General features: G+C 39.9%; 1 protein-coding gene across 1 annotated transcript in view; it reads left to right on the forward strand.

Moving 5' to 3' along the window:
- The first annotated feature begins 767 nt into the window (after positions 1-767).
- Positions 768-19147, forward strand: part of wnt4 (wingless-type MMTV integration site family, member 4) — a 30248-nt gene continuing 11868 nt past the window's right edge. Inside the window, exon 1 of the mRNA XM_041981596.1 lies at positions 768-1327. Coding sequence (XP_041837530.1) covers positions 1251-1327 — 77 coding nt within the window. The 5' untranslated portion in view covers positions 768-1250. The remainder of the gene's footprint in view (positions 1328-19147) is intronic.

Here is a 19147-nt window from a genome sequence, read left to right on the forward strand (position 1 = left end):
GTAAAACATAATCTGTAAATGTGTGTATTTAAAAAGAAAAGAGAAGAAAAACACATTTTCCCAAAGTTCAGCCTGACATATTTGGTATTTTTTGGAAACTTTGGGATCCTCGCTGCTGATTTTAATAAAGTTCTGTGTCATTTGAACTGGTGGACTGATTTATGACCAATAAATACAAAGTTGTTTTCTTCCCTTTCAATGGTTTGTTGTGTTAATCATTCATAAATATCCACCTTACATACCTCCGCTTTCTCTTCATCCTCTTCCTCATCAGCATCATGAGTCATTCAGTTCCGTTGTCTCACTCTGCGCCTCATTTTTATCCTCCTCCAATCTTTCAATCAGTCAAGATAGTGAAGCTGAAACTTTCTCATATTTTCTGCTTTTAAACGCAGACGTTTTGCAGCCAACCTTTAAATAGCCAGCTGACCGCAAGATATTTGGTTGAGTGTGTGACAGGCGCAGAGAGGTGCTGCCAAGAAGTGTGTGCGTGCTGAGGTGTGTGTTAGTGTGTGTTGGATAGGAGTGCAGGGTGGCAGGGGAGGGTATTAGTGAATGGCTCTGCTATTGCATCCTCCCAAGAGACTTCTAAAACACACACAGTCCTGTCTACACACACACACTCAACAGCTCACTAAACCCGCCTCCTTCACCCCTCCAAAAAAAAAAAAGTCCCATCCCATGCCATACCTCTATATCCTCGCGCCGCCCCTTCAGTTAAGTCAGCACACACACTCTCCTCTTCCAGACGCACTCAGAGACGGCGGTGTGAGGAGGACCCGTGCGTATTTACGCTCAGTGTATGCGCGCGTGTTTACATGTGTCAGAAGAGAGGTGCAGAGCCCGACAGCGGGCGATAAGCATTCAAGTGACGAGGAGAAGCAGGAAGAAACGCCGGTTATTTGGGCTGTTTACGCCACTCCACGCGCTTTCGTTAACGCGCAGCCGAAAAGGACAAAAGACAACTAATAGGACAGCAAAGTTTAGACTTTTTTTTTTTTTTAACTTTCATCTTAGGCTGTTTTGCCCGTCCCTTCTGACCGCGCAGTGGCAGGAGGGGGGACGGGAGAACCGGGCGAAGCTGCGCGTCTCCCTCCGGTGGATGAACAGCTGGATGCGGGACGATGGATTAACATCACCTGGATCCTCCAACCTTTAATATTTCTTTCACCAGTAAATCCGCCACCACACCCTCCTGTCCACTTCGGGATTATTTCAACTCTTTCGACTTCCACTCCCTGACTCTCGAGATGAGCGAGGAATATGTTTTGCGGTGCGTCCTGATGCTCTGCTGCGCGCTCCTCTCGGTCAACGCGAGTAACTGGCTGTAAGTTGGACTTTCTGATCCTCATTTCACAGAGTGGACACAAAAAACTCAGTCTTTCACCTCCGCTCCCCCAATTCACCTGTTCTCCTCCTATTTCCCCTTTTCCTCATCCTCACATCGTCAGTCTTCTTCACCTCTCAGTGGCCGCTGAGGTTAATTGTTAACCATCACGCGCACACTTTCACCTCTCAGACTTAATAACTTACCAACACAGCTGCACCCCCACTGTTACAACAGGAATGGGGGGGAAATCTAACAAATGGAAAGGGTTTATTTTTGCCATCATGGTTAAATTCAGAGTTAAATTGCATTTTGTCTTACATGAAAAACAAAGCTGAAAATCAAGAATGTTTCATTTTTAAAGGGAAAATATGAAAAATTCTCACAAAAATGTTTACTGGAAAAGATTTTAAATATATTATGAATAGTAATAATATATATATATATATATATATATATATATATATATATATATATATATATATATATATAAAATCATTTTTCTAGACCAGTAATATTCAGTTCTGTAGAATCAAATGATTTTGGAAAAGTTATAATGTAGAAAATAATGAATGATGATTTGCTTTTAATGAAACATGTTAAGATCATAAAACATAAAAAATAGCTATGTATAATAGCCTAACTAAAATGTAAGATATTAAATTTAAATGGACAGTATAAGATTAAATTTCTGACACTACATGACAGTAATACCAGTATGATAATGTAAGAATATGGTGTATATTCCCTGGGTTTGGTCTGTGGATGGGGTGACAGTGGCAACCTGGCCTGCCTCTGCAGCTGAACTGCACTGAGCCACCTCTTCCTGGGGCCCAGCCGGTCGGGTCGCATGTGTGTGCCTGCTCTCCCAGCAGCCTGTGGGAGGTGGTTACTGGGTTCTGCATTCCTCCACAGGCTCAGCTCCATTTTCTGCTACCATTCATTCCTGTTACCTGCAGCAAACTTACAAGCAGCACTCCTCCTTTAGGGATGACTTTCTCTGTTTTCCCCCCCTCCTCTTGCTCCTCCACAGGAGAGAGGCTAATATGAAATAGATCTGCAGCTGGTCAGTAAATTGACCACAGCCTTCCTTCAGCATGGTTGTCTTGTCTTAATTTCCCTGCTAAGTGGGACTTTGTGAGAGTCTGTGTTTCCACCGAGACGGTGCTGCTGTTGGTGGATTGATCAGAGTGCAGAACTGCCTTGAACTCTGTCACTGGGTGCAGGGTAATTGTGCTGTGTGGGGCTGTAGGTGTGGTGACAGCAGCACACAGCAGGCAAGTACAGGCAGGCTACAGAGCTGCCAGTCTTTTCCTCAGGAGGACTGTTGAGACAGATCTGTGTGTTGGGCTGTGTGAGTTCTCAACGCTTGAGCAAGGGTCAGAGGATGGGCAGTGGGTAAAACACTGTTAACAAGTGACTAGCAAACATGCTACAGTCTAAACACAGCGGTATCATCCAGCAGGAGCTGACTGAGGTCTTTAATGTGATTTCATAACTATGAAATCTTTTTCTGGCACAGCTGTTTGTTTGTCTTCATCTCACATGTGTTTAAGCAACAAGGTCGAGCTCCTGCGCTGCTGTTTTGTCTTTTAACCTTGTGTCTACACCGCAGAGTGGTGGGAATGGATTTCAGTGTGGTTAGACCTGTCGCTTACCCCTTAGAAATATGCATTTGCATTCCAGTCTCTATTGATGTGATTTCATTCAGTTCAGATGACTAAGACACTCATCTGCCAATTTATTAGGTACACTTTGCTAGGTTGGACCCTATTTATCCTTCAAAACTGCCTCAATTCTTCATACTTAGATTAAACAAGGTGTTAGAAACATTCCTTATTTGGTACTAAGGGGCCCAAAGTGGGCCAATAAAATACCTCCCACATCATTACACCAGCAGCTTGAAGCTTTGGTCCAAGGCAGGATGGATCCATGTTTTCATGTTTCCAGCAGATTCTGAGCCTAGCATCTGAATGTGGAGCTGAGATGGAGATTCATCAGACCAGCAACGTTTCTCCATCTTCTATTGTCCAGTGTTGGTGAGTGTGTGTGAATTGTAGCCTCAGTTTCTTGATCTTAGCTGACAGGAGGCACCCGGTGTGTCTTCTGCTGCTGTAGTCCATCTGCTTCAAGGCTGGACGTGTTGTGTGTTCAGAGATGATGTTCTGGTTGGAACCAGTGCTGATTTGACTTCCTGTTTCCTTTCTATCATCTCCAACCAGTCTGCCCATTCTCCTCTGACCTCTGACATCAACCAGACATCCTGGTCCAGACAACTGCTGCTTGCTGGATATTTTCTCTTCTTCAGACCATCCTCTGTAAACTCTAGAGATGGTTGTGTGTAAAAGTCACAGTAAATACTCAGACCAACATCCATGCCACGTTCAAAGTCACTTAAATCCTCTTTCTTCCTTGTTCTGATGCTCAGTTTGAACTTCAGCAGGTCGTCTTCATCATGTCTACATGACCACATGTTCTGAGTTTCTGCCGTGTGATTGGCTGATTAGATATTTGTGTTAACAAGTACCTGAACAGGTGAACATAATAAAGCGGACAGTGACTGCATAAGCATTTTAAAAAGGTGTTAGCATGTTGTACATGGTAGCAATCACCATCCACACATCATTAAATAAAATGAGTAAAACAAAGAATAATCCTGATTTAATTATTTGAAAAGGTGAAGATAAAATAAATAAATAAATCATAGTTTAAAACTGATTTAAAACAGACCTAGAGCTGGATCTGTTCTGATTTTGTGTAACTTTAATAATGACCTAATAATAGATTAACTGTCATATAGTCACTTTCACCATGATATGATCTCAGGGAAGTTTATTATTAATGAAGTAGTACCTGAACATCTGGGTGAAAATGTCTTTAATTCACGGTGGTAAATTATATTCTGATATATTAGCTGTAATTTCTAAGAAGGCAAATATACTAATAGCATCTTAATAACTATTAGTTTTAGGCTTTTTATTATTATTATTTTTTAAAGTGAGAGCTGAAGTATTGACTCTATGAAGAAATCGACAGAAATCCAGGAAGCAACACAAAGAATTGTAGAATTTAGTTTTAATCCTTTTAAAAGTTCATCCCACTTAGCCGGAGGGAAAATATTATGGACTTAAGGGATCTTTTCTTTTGTTCCTTTTTTATTTTTTATTTTATTTATTTATTTTTTTTTTTTTTTTAGTAGAGTTTTGTCTGAGTGTCATTTTGGGGAATCGGAAGGTCTCCTGGTAGCTAAAAGCTAAAGGCTACACAGAGATGACCGCCCGGTCATCTGAAGAGAGACATTTTCTCCATGTATAACAAATCAAAGCAGTCAAAGAAGAAACACAAGAGTCAATCAGTGTAAAAATCATTCACTCAAACACCTGAAGGTCTGGATTTATTATCATAGCTTCTGCAGACACACATGTTTTAGCATTTTGCTGCCACATGGGGGCAGCAGTCAGAAATTTCTGGAACACTCTGAGACGTGGACTTTTGGTCGGGTTGGTCGTGTTGGTGCTGTTGTTTGCGCTTTAGCTTTGCTCTGTTGTGGAATCCAGAATATAAAATGGACAAAGATCTGCTTAGTATGGAGGCCGAGAGCAGCTAAGATTTCTCCATTATTTCAAGATCACAAAGCTCCGTTTCACCTCAAAACAAAAGATTTTTTGTCATAATCTGAAGAATTCAACCTTTTGTTTTCTTGAGAAAAACCTGTACTGTAACTAGTTACTATAAGAAAACTAGCGTAATTTTTACAGATCATGAAAAGATTATTTCGAGAGAAAAAATCTATGTTATCTCGAGATGCTTGCACTGAGTGCTCTCAGATCACAGAATACACCTGAAATCTGTCAGAGCGAAAAGCCACTCAGGCACAATTTATACTTTCTCTGAGGTTTCTTTCAGTGGTGGTCGAAGCATCTGCAGTCAGACTTTTTCTAAATGCAGATGCATGGACATGCAGTCCTCCAGAAGCCTATCAGTGCATAGTTCTCAGAGCTGAAGCTGTTAGCTTAACTGTGAGGGGCTGATAACAGCTGATTTTAGGACAATTATTACAGAGCTTAAAAAAAAAACAACAACAACAACAGACAAACAACAGCTGCACCAGACAGTCCTCATCATGTAACACGTAGACTGACTCCATCACAAAGCCACAGAAGCTGAGAGCAGCCTTTAAATTTAAATATCTTGTTATCTCGAGATAACATAGATTTTTTCTCTCCAAATAATCTTTTCATGATCTGTAAAACTTATGTTAGTTATCTTATCTATATTAGTGGCTACAATTAAAATTTTTATGTCATGCGATTAATCACATGACATGTTGCGATTAATTGCGATTAGTCGCATTGTTTCGTGCAAAATGCCTCTTTCCTTCAAAACAAGGCCGACAGTTTTATAAAGAAAATGCAGTAAATTTTAGTTTACTAACATTTCATCAGGGGTCTCCAACCTGCGGCTCTGGAGCTGCAAGTGTCTCTCTGGACCTTCCACAATGCCTCTAAATACGTGGCTAAAATATTTTTTAAATCTATCTTTCTTGTCATTAGGTCGTAAACCAGGGACTTTTTTTTTTTTTTTTTTTTTTTTTTTTACTTTTTATCATTTTCCACAAATATCTACATCCCTTAGAAGAAAGTCTGTGTATCCTCTTTTTATAAAGGTTTTATGTTTTTCTTTATTTAAAAACCTAAAAACAGAAATAAAAATGTGGTTCTTAAAATATAACAAATATCCTATGGTGGCTCTTTATTAAAATATATATTAAGTTTCCTTTTTGAAAAGTCTGGTAACATTTGCAGCTCTAAAGGAGTTTTATTTAGCTGGCTGAGGGTAAATGGCTCTTTGGATTGGAAAGGCTGCAGACCCCTGCACTAAACACATAAACAGGTTTAGCAGCAGTTTTCACTTTAAACACCAACAGTTAAAATATTTCTTCATATATATTTATAAGATCAAATATTTATGACAAAGAAGGATGAAATGTTCAGGATTTACTAACTAAAAGGTAAAAAGTCAGCAGGATGAATTTAAAGCTGTGAAGCTGCTTCCTTCTAAACACAGAAGGAACAATATGTGATGAATATCAGCATCAGGTGAACAGACAGAAAGCAGGATGAGAATCTCACAGCTTCTAGATGCTGAGGAGAGAGAAATATTCACAATATGCACAATAACTTCCATCCATGCACCTTCACTGCTTCACTATCCAGATTTCTGGATATAAATTCTCTAACTTTTCATTCTTAGCTTGACTGTTTAGCTTCACCTCTGCACCTGCAGCCTCCGCTACCGGGAGTTAAGGGTTAACATCGTGTCAGATCTGTAAATGCAACTGTAAACATGTGTGTTATCCACAGAAAGTCCAGAATCTCAGCTACCAGCTCAGCAAAACCATTTCTGTGTCCACCAAATACAGTTAAGACAAAAAACACTTAAAAGACCAGCTACACAAAGTCTGAAAAACATGTAAACACAGATGATGTTTCCCCATGAACACGAACAAACGACTCCTCTACTGAAAGCTCACATCTCACAGATTCCACAGCTGGAAGTTTCATCTCGCTACGACCAAGATTCACCGAACCAGAGGCAGAAGAAGACCTGATTTATGCTTTATGTTTGTAAAAGTCAGAAAGCATGTCTTACCTTTGCTGTCTTGCATAAATTAAAACCACATTTATTAAAAAATAAATAAAAAAAATATTTTCTCATTGTCTTTTGGGAGCAGTTACCCGTTCAAAAATCACGATCTTCTGCCATTTGCATGGGTTTTACAGAGAAAGAGAAATGTCGGTTCTTCTTCTTTCTTAAGTTCCCGACAGAAAACGTATCTTCGTTTTAATAAACCCGCTCTATCCTGATTTCATCAGACGCACCGCTGCAGCAGGGAAGGCAGACAGGGACGCCATGTTTCTGTCATCAAAGCCAGTGGCCAGAATAATAATCTAAACTCAGATTATTAACATTTTGAAACCAGACTAAATACTCTTCCACTTTCCCTCTTCCAGGTATCTTGGAAAAAGTGAAGTGGTCACAAAGTGGCACTTTAGTTCCTCCTGATGTGACTTTTTTTCTAAACAAGTGTCAAAAGACAAGTTTAGCAACTTTTAGGACCAGCAGTTGCCAGTGATAGGAAGATTTTTCCCTTTCCTCTCTGCTCAGTCTGTGCCAGAAAAACCAGCAGCAGCTGTCTGGAAGTGTGCTGGGTCGTCTTTGGGGTCATTTCCTCAGAAGGCACGGTCTGACTGTAAGCATTAAGAGATAGTCCTTCTCTGTGCTGCTTCTTACTGTTTATTTCTTTGAGTAAAATCACAGCACAGCATTAAATTTTTGTAGATAGTAATTCCATCAGATGATGCTAGAATCACTTGTATGTATTTGCCCACATCTAAAGCACTGTAATGCATCCAAATGTCCAGGCTGTAATGTATCCCTGTTGTTTTCTGTTGGATCACTTCATTGCATGACTGTAGTCAGAAAGCTCGAATATAAAATGTATAAGCTTTAACCACATGGATTTTTTAACAATATAATATTTTTAATGCCTATGTACCTTTTATTCCTAAAACTAAACATTTACATGTAGGAAAATAAGTGGAAAACTGCTTAAGATTACAAGTGGGAAGAAAGTAGTGAAGTGCACAAAGTGGCTCCTTCCACTATCCTCTCCACCTCCTTATAAGCGTATATTTGTGACTGAGTCAACTCTAGTGAAATGTGGAAAGTGGACATCATCACAAACTGCAGGAACAAGGACGCAGATGAAAGACACTGATGTGTTAACACATTTTGCTGGAAACAGTAAAAAAAAAAAAATAAAAAAACATTCATAGTAATGGTAGAATTAGTCAGCCTTGATCATGGACAATTTGCACTGTAGACCTTGAAGCTGTTTGTCATGAAATAAGGTAGAGAGAGACAGCAGATTGAAAATGCCTCGAATATGACGAATGTTGAACTTTATTCTTGTTGGGCTAACTCTTCCATCGTATTTTCAGGCTTGTTTTGGCATTGGGAACAAAAATAAATGTGAATGAAACCAGTTTTATTTGGAATTTAGTTGTCTTAAAATACAGTAGGCCTACTTGTAAACAGAGAGAGCAGGAGAGAAGCAAACAGAATATTGTAGATTAATCATGCTAATTAGCATCTGACATTAGCCAGGGAAATTTCATGACATTTTCAGGATTTAGTGGTTTATTTGTATAGTATATATGTACTTTTTCTAACAACAGATCTCCTAAATCCTATTTATAAAAGCTATCCTCTTTATATATAAATATAAAGTGTGAAAGATTTCGGACATTAGCAGTCAGAGCTAGCATCTTTCACATGCTAGCTCAGTTGCAAGCTAAATTTAGCCATGTTCTATGTTTTTACTCTCACCGAATAAAATGATTTGTTCGCTGAAATGCTTTTTGCTCATAATGGAAGTGTAACACTAACTTTATTCCTAGCCCTGCACATGAATTGCAGGAAAAAAATCTGTCTTGTTTTTAAATTCATTTATTTGTTTAGCTAAATTGTCAGGAATCTCGGGAAAAGGGTTGTTAATGTGTCTAAGCTTCCTTTTTGACACATTCATGGGAAACAGTAAGTTCCTGTCAGGATGCGCTTCTGTCACCGTCATGCAAGCTAGAGAAGCATCCAGCATGTCACTAACACCTCTTTCACATACAGCATAGGTCAGAAGCCTTTGATTTTCTATTAGGTCTTGTGTGAGTGTTTGAACACGTAAAAGTCCTGGATAGTCGTGCTGAAGCATTACATGGATGGCAGCTGACTGGTAAACAGAGAAAGCAGAGACCTTGGCATTGTGGTACATGCTGGCGCCTCACACTTTCTTTATACATATGCACACACCACCTCTCTGTTTCTCACTCTCTCTCTCTCTCACACACACACACACACACACATATACATGCATCAATGTGCATGTTATTTCAAGCCCTCTTGCTACCACAGCATGTAAAGTTATCATGACACACTTGATGACTAGGACAGTGGCCATCTGATGCTGAAACACTGTGAGTAGGATACAGGGCTTTTTTAACACTCCCTTACAGGATTTGTGTTGACTTAGAATTTAGAATTTATTTGAGTCGAGTGTACTTTCTAACAGGACCTTTAAACAAGGCAGGAATTTTGGTTTGTCTTTAAAAATCTTTTAAGAAATTAGGGAAAGGTTGAAGGGTTATGTATCTACCATAAACCCTTAAAACTCTGCTGAACACTTGGCACCCCTGAGCGCTATCGTTTATATTGTCACTAGTGTCTGAGGAACGGTAGTGTGTAACACGATGGGATAAATTATGATCTATAGCTTATCCACACATTTTCCAGGCATTTATATCCTGTCCAGGTTTACAATCTAGCCACAAAATGTAGTGTTTATTCACAGACTCTATTTCAGGGATAATCAACTCTGGACTTCTTGGGTCAACGTCCTGCAGGTTTTAGATGTTTCCCTGCTGCAACACGTCTGACTTAAATAAAAACATTCTCCAACAGATTGCTGTCAAGTTCTGCTCCAGCCTCTTAATGACCCACTCTATGATAACACCAACATTTTCATCATAAAAAGATCACTATCACTACTATGTTGCTAAGAGACCTCTATTTAGACCTGCACATGATGATGAAGCCACTTCCTGTCAGACTTTCCACCAATCAGAGAGCTTAGATTGATGGCAATGTCCAATCAGGAGCAGCCAAAGATCAACCAGTGAGCAAATTCAGATAGATAGATAGATAGATAGATAGATAGATAGATAGATAGATAGATAGATAGATAGATAGATAGATAGATAGATAGATAGATAGATAGATAGATAGATAGATAGATAGATAGATAGATAGATAAACAGTCTTATTTATTTATTTTAGAGGTTGCTAAGTTAGTCATATACTCAGCCGATTCTGTTCATTAATTCTAGCATTGGTTCTCCTACACAGTAACTTATTCACACATTACATATAACACACGGATCCCACAGACACAAACACACACATTAACTGTGTAAACAGTCAGCAGGACCAGTAAATGCTTCATGTTCAGACCTGCCTGCTGAACATGAATGATTCCAATTTTACCAGCAGCTTATCTTCTGATCAGTCCAAGCTGAAAGTGAAAATAAAAACAACTGTGCCTTGATGTTGTACAAATACACACTACATATCCAAAACTCTAGAGCAATCCTTCATTCTGTGATTACTTAATTAAAAGGAAAATCAAGATGACTTACTTTGAACCAAATCTCAACAGAAAGAAGGTCATTCTGCAAAAAAGTGTCCAAAAAATGGCTCAGATACTGTGTCCTGACAATAACAATATTACCATGATATCAGTAAATATCACATTAACATTATTAAGCTGACATCAGTAAATACTGCCATCAAATAAGGGTCATGATCTGCTTTTTTTTATAATTTGGACGTTTCATCCCTCATGAAACCAGCAATTTGGGGGTCATTTTCAAAACCAGGTCCCAAATTATATAAATCTGAAAATATTATATTTTCTTTCCGTCTTTGCTACCCATACACATCTTTCCTGACCCGAAGATGCCATATTCACCCCATGTCATGCCTCACGTTTACAGGCCTCCTGCTGCGTTCCTGAAACAATTTTATCTTTACAGAAAATGTTTCTAAAACAAAGTTTTTATGGACGGACGGATGGACGGACGGACGGACGGACAGACAGACAGACAGACAGACAGACAGACAGACAGACAGATAGATAGATAGATAGACAGATAGACAGATAGACAGATAGACAGATAGATAGATAGACAGATAGATAGATAGACAGATAGATAGATAGAAGCATGATTATGATGCACTGACCAGGGAAGGTATATTTCTAATTGGATGAAGTAGCTTTCTGACTGTGAGTACAATAGTCGCTTTACCTTTTTACTTGTAAATAGATTTTAACTCTGTTGAGATGCTCTGCAACCAACCAAGATCACTGTTCCTAATAGATCAAGTCAGAAGTGGACAGGATATCCTTTTTATGTGATCAGTCCCTCAGCACAGCTCCAGACATTTCATCGCTCTGATTGGTTGTGGACTTATCCAGTTGCATCCAGAGGCATTTGGCCAACACCTGTTTAGTCCTTTGAAACGAATGAGAGCTGACTGAATGATCATACTGTATGTGAATTTGTCTGACAATGCCAAGATCAGGAGGCTGACATTTGTGGTTTTCACAGTTGTGCTTGATGGGGGGGCTGGTGCAGCATCTCTTCACACTCTATAAGCTGAGCTACAAAAGCATCCAAACATGGTCCAAACTGAGGGCAGCTTCAAGTGGGCTTTGTGTTTTTTATGAAGAACCATAGCTGTTAGTTCTCATGAACTGTAATTACAAGATTGTTTTTGGTATATTATCTACAATATCGTGCTTTTCTCATTAGGCAAAACTAAAATTCCAGCTTTTTCAGAGAAACTCTGAATACACGCTGCATTCCGTTGAATGGGTTACATTTTGCAGAGACTTGCTTCTTTACAAGCTGATATGATCATACGTGTTTATCGTCTCGGTGAGACCAAACCCAGCTGCTCAAAGCCAACCGGCCACTCTGGCGATGACACATTTTGTAGCCGTTCTACCTCAGCGACTTGCTAGCCAAAAAGCTGATTTACCTAAACACAGAAGTGGCCTCAGATACAGGAAGTGCAGGAATCCACAGCCAAGTCCTGCATTTAGAAATAATCAGCTGTTCGCAGCTATTGTTTCCCAGGTGCCACCGATCTGAACATTATACAGGCGCACACACATGCACACACACAGCTACTGGTGCCTTCTGGGGCCATGGCACTAACACTGGGCAGGTTAGTGCCATAATTTCATGGCTTTTACTGCCTCGTTCCCCAAAATGTGTGTGAAAGTGTGTTTTTGTTTGTAAGTATGTGTGTGTGAGGGTTGTGGTGTTGGCAGTGCATGTTATTTTTAGGGGGAAATGAGCTCTAGTGGAGCCAGCGGCATATAAATACACCCAGGCACATGCATGGGCACACACACGCACACACACACAGCTGCATGGTGCAGCAGCCATATTAACTGAACTCATTAGATTGTTTCAGCTCCCTTCTGAGTTTTCTCACTTCTTTAATTCACCATCTCCCAGCTTCGTCTTCCTTCTCTTTCCCCCTCACATCCTCCCTTCATTCTTATCTTTCCTTCTGTATACTGAAGGTTCTGCCTCCCTCCCATGTTTATTTTTGAGCCACAAGGACAATTTCAGTATTATGACTCAAAATTTGACCCACCCAGTCTGTAATACAATGACTCACACACCTACCTATTGTTACAGCCAAAACCCCTCTAAGCTCCTGCACCAGCTACTGTATGTTAGCGGTGCTTCTTTTCTTCCTTTTCATGTTTTGTTTCTGCAAAGTTTTATTTGTTTACTGTTGAGAGATCAAGAATAGCATTTTTTTTTAAATCACTTTTTACAGTGAAACAACAAGATCAACTCATTCCTGATATTTTATGTTTAGAAAATATTAGCAGTGATGCTTTCCTGACTACATAACTACATATATGTGCATAGCGGTAGTTATATGGATACAATAAGAAGCTTCACGTGGTATTTTTAAGCAGTTAGAAAGAAAACTGACAGGATTCCACGCTTTTAGATCACCTGTCATGATCTGTGGGTTTTCGTTCTGTTCTTTTGCTATCTATTTAGCATTCTAGTCTTAGTCATTTTGTTTTCTGTTTTATTTTGTAGAGTTGGTTTCCTTTGTGTATTCTGCCTGCTTAGCTTCCTGTTCCCTGCTTCCGACTTGCTTTTCGTCTTGTAATCAGCTCCTCTGTACATAGTCTGGTCTGTTTCACAAATCTCTGTGTCTGTTTGTTCTTCAAGATTTCACAGTTTGGTCTTTTGTTAGTTTATTTCCCAGTGTCCCTACAGTTAATGAAATGGTCTTTGGTCCACCTTTGTCTCCACGAGTCCTACATTTGGGTCCTCCTCTCAACACTCACCTGCAACACCGAACATTTTTAGCTTTGAGACATCAGAGGGACATTTCCCAGAATTTTTATTACCAGGAATTTATTCATCAGGGTAAAAGAATTCCTGGTAATTGGCGTGGTTTGTATTTCCGCCACACTGCTATGTTCCAGAAATTATTCTAACCAGGCTGATACCAGTTGTTGGTATGGCAGTCGGACCCATTTTGGCTATTTTCACCGGTCCTTTTTAAATCTTGTTTCAGTTTTTTTAACTTTTCCCGAACTTTTTTCTGTGTCCTGGATTCAGCTCTGCCAGCTTGTAAGCTGTTTCTAGACACTCTGTTGTTTTGATTTGCTGACTTAAGGTTGCGGTGAATGTCGTCCTCGGTAAAAACGCTCTAAAAACCTGGACTTCGTTGTCAGTCCACTTCTCATAGCTTTGTTTGTCAAACAGCTGCAGACCAGCTTCTAAGAGGAAGTGCTGGTATGTTCCACCAATCAAAGCTTTTCAGCTCCTCAACAATTCCTGGAAAACTGAGAAGTCCTTCCCCTCTACTAGGTGTTTGTTCAGGGAAAGTTTTTTACCCAGGTAATGTTGGAGGAAATGCACCGAGGTCCTTTAGAATCCTGTGTAAATGAAAATAGTTCCTGCGGTGGAAAAGACCAGATCAAATTGAAGGCACACTGCCCTGAACATCTCTGGTGTTCATGTGTGAAAACAGCTTGTGGTTCTTTTCTTTTTCAGCCATTCTGTTGCAGATCTGCTGCTGTGTTTGGATCATTGTCCTGCCGCATGAGACAGTTTCAGCCAAGCTTAAGCTGTGAGACAGATGGACTCACATTTGTCTCTAGAATCCATCATTCATGGTCCACTCAATGACTGTATGATGTCCATATCATCATCCTTCCCCCACCCTGCTGGACAGTTGCTATGAAGTATTTGTGCTGATCTGCTGTGTTTGGCTTTTAGTGCATTCTCACCAAACATGCCCACTTTGCCCTGGCCTGTCCGGAAGACATTGTTCCACAAGTCTTGTGGTTTGTTCAGAATCAGCTTTGCCAACTTAAGCCGTGCTGCCATGTTGTTTGTAGAGAGAAGAGACTTTCTCCTGCAACCTTTCCAAACAAGCCATACTGGTTCAGTCTTTTTCTAACTGGAACGTCATGAACTTTAACCTTTAACCTGCTAACTGAGACTTGGAGAGTCTGACATAGAGCGCTTTGGCTTTTTTTTTTCTTTTTTTTGTTTTGTTTTGTTTTGTTATTTTGCCGTTTCTCTGAGCAATGCTTGGTCTGACCATGGACCGGACTTGCTGGGACACTCCTGGGAAGATTGGCAGCTGTCTTGAATATTTTCTACTGACATTGTGTTAACACACCTAAATGCTGCAGAGCAGAGAACTGAATAAACTTCAGCTTTTATAGAGGAGCTCACACTGATGAAAACATTTATCCTACAGACGTTCCACAGTCAGAAAAAATGACAGGGCATGAACAATGAAAGAGAGACAGGACAGGATTTAAAGGAAGAGAGGTATGTTAAGTTTTCTCCTTGGTTTCAGGTGACATGGTTTCCTAGAGTGTGTAGATTGATTTACAGGTGATTGTTGACATAGCATGGCAACTTGCGATGCATTAATATCCTGCTACGTAGCAGGTTCTCAGCTTTAGCTTTAGCTACTCTGTTGCTTCTGTCTTGTATATTTTAAACTGTGCAGGATCAAGCTGCAGTTTGCTCTTTTTGTGACAAATAAGTGGCTCTAAAAATGTATGTTTGTGACCAGTCGTAACCTTCTTACTGACACACACCTCACTAAATGTATAGAGTCCGAATTATATGCAGACACTGAGTTTGACAGCTTGCTCCAACAGGCTGCATACATATGATTTGCTTAATTTCAAACTGAGCATCAGAATGAGGAAGATTGAGGATTTAGGTGACTTTGGACATGACGCGGTTGTTCTCCATTACAGCTCCACATTCAGATGCTAGGCTCAGAATCTGCAGGAAACATCAGGAAAACATGGATCCATCCTGCCTTGGATCAACGCTTCAGGCTGCTGCTGGTGTAATGGTGGGGGGATATTTTCTTGGCCCACTTTGGGCCCCTTAGTACCAACGTGGCCTGGTTTAACCAGCACAGCCTACCTGAGTATTGTTGCTGACCATGTCCATCCCTTTATGACCACAGTGGAGCATCTTCTGATGCTACTTCCAGCAGGATAATGCACCATGTCACAAAGCTCAGATCATCTCCACCTGCTTTCTAGAACATGACGATGAGTTCACTGAACTCCAACGGCCTCCACAGCCACCAGATCTCAGTCCAGTAGAGCAGCTTTGGGATGTGGTGGAACGGGAGATTCTCATCATGGATACAGCCGACAAACCTGCAGCAACTGTGTGATGCTGTCATGTCAATATGGAGAAAACCTCTGAGGAAAGTTTCCACCACCTTCTTCCATCTATTACGCCAGTAATTTAATCAGTTTTGGAGGGAACAGGGGGTCTAATCATGTATTAGAAGGTGGAACTGAAAATACAAAAATAAATAAATAAAATAAAAATGCATTTCAGTCATTCCAGTTAATCAAACATCAAACAATCATGACAGTCATGCACAAACATAAAGCTTTTCCATCTATCTGTAATCAAAAGAAGAATTTACAACCGTCTGAACAGACGCCGGCTGCTTAGAGCCATCTGACTATGAGCCAGTAGTAGAACTACAGTGAGCCTCAGTAGTTCTGTAACCATGTTCAATGAAAGAGGTGAATGACGTCAAATTGATTGAACAGTGCCCTCTTCAGGTCACCAAGTGTTTTACATGCTGTATGTATCCACGGTGGTGGGGAAAGTGAAGGTTAGCTCAGGTCACAGTTCAAATCTGCACAGCCAGCTTGCTGTCTGCATCAGTGTCAGCGTAAAGCTTTAAAACACTATTTCCAGTGAGTGAAAGTTAAAACCTTAAACTTCTTCAGCTGTCTGAAGACCTGCACACAGTACCTCAGCAGAAAAGATCCCTTTCTTGTAGTTCTCCTTGCATTTGCCACCCATGCTATATTTATCTGTCACTGTGTACCTGTGCTGTGTGCTCAGTGCTGGAAAAGCAAACATGAGGATAGTTTCTTATAAACACACATTTAAAACGATGGAGGTGCAATGGAGACAGAAAGCTGCAGTTTGCAAGATTCTTTTTTTTTTTTTTGGTGAATAAATTGACCAGAGCACGGCTTCGTTAAGCAGCGTGTCTAATGTTTCATGAGTGTCCACCACTTTTCTTTTGTGTCTCTTATTCTTCTTATTTTGGTCTTTATTTCGAGCAGCCTTAACTTAGACTCAAGTCAAGACTCATTTTTCCAGACATTATCTTTAAACTTTTAAATGCATGTGATAACTATAAAAGAATAAATAGTAAACGGACTGTACCACTTACAGTGTTTAGCAGTACAGCCACATTCACCTGCTCACTAACACGTTCATTAACAAACCTATTCTCGTTCTCAAGCTCCTGGGTTTCTCTCATTTTTACACAAGATGTAATTTAACGTCTGTGCACAGACATACCGCTCACATCAGTTATAGAGGTTGACAGCAGACATCTTTCTGGAGTGTTTGCTTATAAACGAACAAGGTCCACATTGGCTGAGAAAGAGGGGGTTGAGGGGATTCAAAGGGCTTGACAAACATGGCGTGCAAGATCATGACTCCCTTATGAAAAGTTGTTTTTTTCTTTCTTTTTTATTTATGTGCTGTTTGCTTTCAGCAACAGTGGCTTTTTGTACTTTTAGGTTCAGGAACCAAATTTTTCTTAAGGTTTAGGCAACATTACTTCTTGCTTAGGAGCCTAAACTTCTTTGTAAGGTTTTTTAAAGAGATCCTATTCGGGACTGGAAATGCACTGCTTCATTACAATAATCCAGTAACCACATGGTAACGCGGGACCACGTTACCATGTGGTTACCATGTGAACCAGCTCACACAACAACAACCATAAGTTATATTTACCAACATCCATAAACGTCACATATTGTGCATGAATAGAGGCTTTAAGCAGCTTTCAGACTGTAGCAACAATGTGGGCGAGTGTAACCATGATAACGATCTCTAGTTCTCAGCGGTGGACACTTCTTCTACCTTAGCTGTAATTTTACCACACTTTCAGCATCAGCACCTGTAAGCTTACAGAAAAAGATGATGCATGCAGAGGAGGAACTGAAGGACAACATATTCCATAATTTTGCAGAACTGCAAGAAAGGAGGAATTTTACCAAGCGAGATTAGTCTTTGTTGTGGCGGCTCCTGATGCTGATCTTCTAGTTCTGGATGATTATCCTGGATGATCCTGGATTATCTGGATGATAAAATGATGATGCCAGGTACACTTTTAACACTTTTAACAATTTTGTTCAAAAGTTAGACACAGATTTTGGCTCTATTTTTATTTTTTATTTTTTCTAAAATGAAGAAAAGGACTATACTTTCTACTTTGATTTGTGCCTACAGACTTATTTGTGATGAAACAGCTGAAAACGACGCCATCTTATTGAGAACGGACTCAACTACTATCATTATTTGTTTTATTTTATCTATCAAAACCTTCTCTGTGGCATTATCATGGCCGTACATGAGCAGGTAGAGAGCAGCAGGGAAAGAGAAAAAGTAGTGATTCTGGTTCAGCTGGCTAAGGCCAAGCTTATAAGCAAAGTACCAAACGCAAGAAAAGATGGAAGGAAATTGAGAGGATCACAGACTTTTGCCAAGAGCAGAAGAAGATTATGGATTCAGGCTAGTAAAAGGGCAACCAGGGGTCCTGCAAGTCCCAAAAGCAGCAAAGTCTCTGCAGTGCCAACTTTGTGTGTCAGTGTGCAAAACTAAACCCGTCTCAGAAGGCTTTATCTCTTGAAAGTACTCAGGGAATATTAGATTTTTCTTTTCAGAGACATTAGATAAACATGTGCATGAGACCATGGAGTTGCTCACCTGGACATGAAGGATTTGTTGTCTGGAGTCGTGTTGGGATCTCCTAACTTCTCAGCATATTTCAGAATCAGTGTATTGATAAAAATCACAGCGTCCAAGCTAACAATGTTATCAGCCCTGAATTTCAGTTTACTGTGGAAGGTTATAAAGCAGCCTTGTCATGAAAATGACAATTTTAGTTGAAATTATTGTTCCCACTCAGCTGCTGATGCTAAGCACGGAGAAAAGAACCAATGCCAATGTCAAAAACTCGACACGTAACGTTGAGGTTAATCAAGATTTTATTTTAAAAAAGCACATTTATTAACCGTCTAAAACCCCTTTTAGGTGGGGGACGCTAAGAACAGATTGCACCAAAATGGATATTTTGAACAAAAACTTTAAATTTAGTTCTGCTTTACTTTATCAGAGTTGAGCTTTGCAGATTGTACGTTCATTCGTTATTCTATGATCTGGTCGAGGTTTAGAGCTGCTGCTGCATCATTCCAAAGAGATATTCATATTCATTCTGAAAGTGTTTTATTTAGGCAAGCCTGAAACGTTGCCATTTTTGCTATGTGCCATCTTCTTTTATTCTTTGCTAGTATTACACTGATACTTGCACATCATAGAAGCACTACTCAACTTTGGCAGATTTTCTCAGTTAGGCGCCCCTAACAACAGCTAATCTGGCATCCATGTTCATCCTGTCTCTTCTCTGAGATCTCTCCAGCTAGAAAAAGTCAGTCTGATGTTGGCTCTTGTGTTATCTCTTGCTCTGGACCTTTCTCTCCTACTCTGATAATGTCTTCTTGGTATTCTTGGATGAATCTGTCGTGGCATGCGTTTAAAAAGGCTTTTGTGTTGATATCCAGTTGCTAGCATG

The sequence above is a fragment of the Melanotaenia boesemani genome, chromosome 3 (genome assembly GCF_017639745.1).
Source record: "Melanotaenia boesemani isolate fMelBoe1 chromosome 3, fMelBoe1.pri, whole genome shotgun sequence".
Classification (NCBI taxonomy): Eukaryota; Metazoa; Chordata; class Actinopteri; order Atheriniformes; family Melanotaeniidae; genus Melanotaenia; species Melanotaenia boesemani.